Source organism: Solanum stenotomum, chromosome 11 (genome assembly GCF_019186545.1).
Source record: "Solanum stenotomum isolate F172 chromosome 11, ASM1918654v1, whole genome shotgun sequence".
Lineage (NCBI taxonomy): Eukaryota > Viridiplantae > Streptophyta > Magnoliopsida > Solanales > Solanaceae > Solanum > Solanum stenotomum.
The window spans coordinates 48,558,681-48,562,583 of NC_064292.1; the positions used below are offsets into that span (position 1 = coordinate 48,558,681).

General features: G+C 29.0%; 1 protein-coding gene across 1 annotated transcript; it reads right to left on the reverse strand.

Annotated features, from left to right (window-relative positions):
- Nucleotides 1-2,676: 2,676 nt before the first annotated feature.
- Nucleotides 2,677-3,285, reverse strand: LOC125843811 (ethylene-response factor C3-like). The gene has a single exon (XM_049523014.1). The coding sequence runs from the start codon at nucleotides 3,283-3,285 to the stop codon at nucleotides 2,677-2,679; it is 609 nt and encodes a 202-aa protein (XP_049378971.1).
- Nucleotides 3,286-3,903: the final 618 nt, after the last annotated feature.

Genomic DNA, 3,903 nt, shown 5'->3' on the forward strand with positions numbered 1-3,903 from the left:
GAGTTATGTATATTATTAATGGTGTAAAAAATATTTAATAATTAGGCGATTTATAAGATAATACAAATAAATTTATGTAATTATAAGCATTAAGTGATAATCTGATAAAATTCACTATTAAAAACATTAATCTTCTGTTCGACTTTCCATTGGGAACCATTGGAAATATGCTTATCTCTCAAACCTTTCGGACAAAATATGTGACATATATATATCAAGTTGATAAATTAAGAATTCGAATGAACTCGTAGCTAAAAGACTATATATGCAAATGAGACAATTGTTTGTGAAAGATTGAGCAACCAATTCCAAATTTTGGGAATTAGGATAAATATCTCATAATTATTTTTATTTTTTTTGTTCAATTAATGAATAAGTATATTTCATAATACTCTTTCTCACGTGTATACCCAACTCTTTTTGCCTTTTTTTCTCTCTTTTTTTGTCTTTAATTTTCTTCAAAAAAAAAATAATCTAAAAGACAAAAGAATAGATTGAAGTAAAGAATGTTACAGATAAAAATGAGATTGAAGTAAAGAATGTTACAGATAAAAATGAGATAGGTTCAATTTAAGTAGATAAGAGAGTGTCTAGCTAAACAACTTAAATTAAAGTGAAATTGATAAGCTAAAGTAAGCATTTTACTATTTTAGGTTCAAATAAAATCAATTATCTCAAATAAGTATCTCGATGTATCAAGTTTAATGTAAGCACATGATCAGTAATTAGTATATATATATATAGTTATGTTCTTAAAATTGTGAAAAAACATCATTTGACTCATAATCTTAGTATTTGTTGTTGAAATATATCACAATCATAGTATGAAATATATTGAGATATCATTCACGATTATTGATATACTCTTCCCTCTCATTAGATTATAGAAAATTCACAATAATAGTAACGTAAAACATCGAGATAACACAAGCCAGTTGGAATACTTTGAATTGTTTTTATTTGGTATGGAATTATTGGTTTTGTAAAGATTTTGGGACCTTGTTACATGCTTCAAATTAAAAAAGATTGAAATTATATGTGGTCATATATTTTATGTCGTTACGAAGAACACGTTATTCCCAATTTGCTAGTGTGTTGCGATATCTATTTTGGATTATTCTAAAACTGAGAATATATACTATTAAAATGTCAAATGTATGAGAAAACACAAAAAATCTATGACTTTATTTTCAGCTATGTTTATCATATTATGCTTAGTTTTCAAAAGAATTTGGTCAATTATGACATTTGGCTCACACTTTATGTACAATGTTTGTATGGATTGAGTTCTTAATTCGAACAATTCGCTATCAACTCAAAAGTACTCTCTCAGTATATGAATTCTTTATATAGGTCACCCTTTCTTCTAGATAGAACTTGATGTTTGGATCCATCAACTAATTAATAAGTACTTTTTTTAGTCACTTTTTACATTTTAAACACAATCTTTACATTTATGTTTGATTTATTTTGTTAGATTAACTTTTATAAAATATTGAGTATTAATTTATTTTCATATGATATATTATGTATTTATGAATATATTTTATAAATTATAGCTATAAAAATGGATAGTTAATGGTTAAATCCTCCTAGACTATCACATTTTTGTAACTTGTAAGTTACATATTTAAATTATGTCTTGTTTTTGGAACTACCATGAATTATAACTTTCAAGGGTTAAATTATCGGACTTGAAAAATAACAAAGTGTTTTCTAACACTGACTTAGAGGCGCGTAGAGTAAATTAAGTTATCCACGTAATTTTTATAATAGTTGTAAACTCTCTTGAGCTATAATTATTTTGTAAGTTTAAGGGATAAGGGTCTGAAAAATACCCCAACTTTGGTCGAATTTGTTGTTGCGATACTAAACTTTCATGAGGACCTATTACCTCCTTAGACTATTTAATACCGTATTTTAAACATATATATTTGTCCACGTGGACATAAAAAATAATGCAAAATTATAAATAGTAATGTGTCCACGTGGACACATATATACCTTTAAAATACACTATTAAATAGTTCAGGTGGTAAAAAATATTGTATTAAATAGTCTAGGGAGGTAATAAGTCCTCATGAAAGTTTAGTATCGCAACAACAAATTTGACCAAAGTTGGGGTATTTTTCAAACCCTTATCCCTAAGTTTAATTCATACTTAAATTATAAGATGCTCTTATTACCGCCTTGAACTATTATTTTTCAAGATTAAAAGTCCTCCAACACATGGCAAGAAAACTTTGTAATTCCTAATTCCAACATAAAAAGAGAGAATATAATGAAAGAATCAGTTTTCTTCGACCTTAACAACAAGCTAGCCCAACACCAATCCTTTTTGTTTTTCTACTTAGGTTCTTTTTTTACTACTTTTAACTAGTTTATTTGATTTTTTCTATTAACTTTAATTTGACAGAATTTTAAAATGAGTAAAAACAGAATTATATTTACACTCTACACCACTTAATTAGTACAATGTGTAGACCAATTAATTGCAATTTTTTTAAACAATAAACACAAAAATACAAGTATGTACTACTGCCAACAAGGGTTGTGGTGGAGTGATAAGTACTCTTTCATCCTTGACTAGAGGTCTCGAGTTCGAGTCTTCCTAGGTACAAAGTCACCTTTATTACAGAGAGTTTTACCCCCAACGTGGAACTTCCCAACGCGAATCTACGTTGAAGGATCAGAACTTCCTTCAGACAACATCAAAATTTCCTCTAAATAATCAGCACCTAAATCCTCTAAAACCAACACATTTTCATAACTCATTTTTTTTTCTTCCTTCTTTTTACTATTACTCTTATTATTACCCTTTTTCATCATAGAATGCCATTTCTTCAAAGCCAAAACAGGTGAACATCCTTCTTCAAATCTACAATCCATCTCCATCAACGATCGATACACCATCTCCACTGGATAATTTAGCACCGCCATTGTCCCATGCAACGCGTATGCAGCTTGGTCATAAGCCAATGCAGCTTCTTCAGCAGTGTCAAATGTTCCTAACCAAACCCTAACACTATTTCTAGTTGAATCCCTTATTTCAGCCGCGTATTTCCCCCATGGCCTCCTTCTTACACCTCTATAACTAGTAGCCACCTCTTTTCGCGATCTTTCATTAGTTTCTTCATGATTCACATGAATATTATTAGATGATGAATCTTCTCTGGCTTCAGATAGAACATTAAGAAGAAGCATGTCCTCAGTGTCATTCTCATTGAAACCAAGATGATGATATTGTGAATATGAGTATGATGATGAGGAAGATGAAGAATCCATTAATCTCGTCACGTTGAGAATGAATTAAAATAATTATATTTCTCAATCTTTCTGATTTGCTCCTACGAATAAATTAAGGTAGATAATAAAAAATAGAATATATCAATCGTTCACAACTACTAATGAAGGATTCCTCGAAAAATTATATGGATTATTATTTGTTGGATGTGATATATTTGATAAAATTTGGTATTTGAACTTATAAGAGGAAGGTGTGATCTATATATAGAGAGAATGAATTGTCCAACTATTATATGATTTATTTATTTAAGAAAAGATGGATTGAAAGAGTCTACTAATTAATCATGTAGATATTTTATGGTTGAAAATTGATGGAGACTAGTGTGGAGTGTGGTCTTCTTAATTATATAGTAGTAAATAAATACTAGGGGCTGCATGAATTAATCCAAAATTAATAATTATGCACGTGTGGTCAAAATGTTGGTCAAATGGATTTGTGAGGTTATAAGTGGCGGCCAACTCATCATGAAACCTATATATTAATATAAGACTCATGATCTCAGCACTGAGGACTTTGGTCTTCATTTGGTCAATTTTTTTTTTGTGATTCTATGATACGTACTATGATCAAATTTCATTTATATGCTCGAATAATTA

Bases quoted from the DNA above. Each gene is read 5' to 3' on its own strand.
- LOC125843811 (XM_049523014.1), bottom strand. From the start codon at position 3,285: ATGGATTCTTCATCTTCCTCATCATCATACTCATATTCACAATATCAT.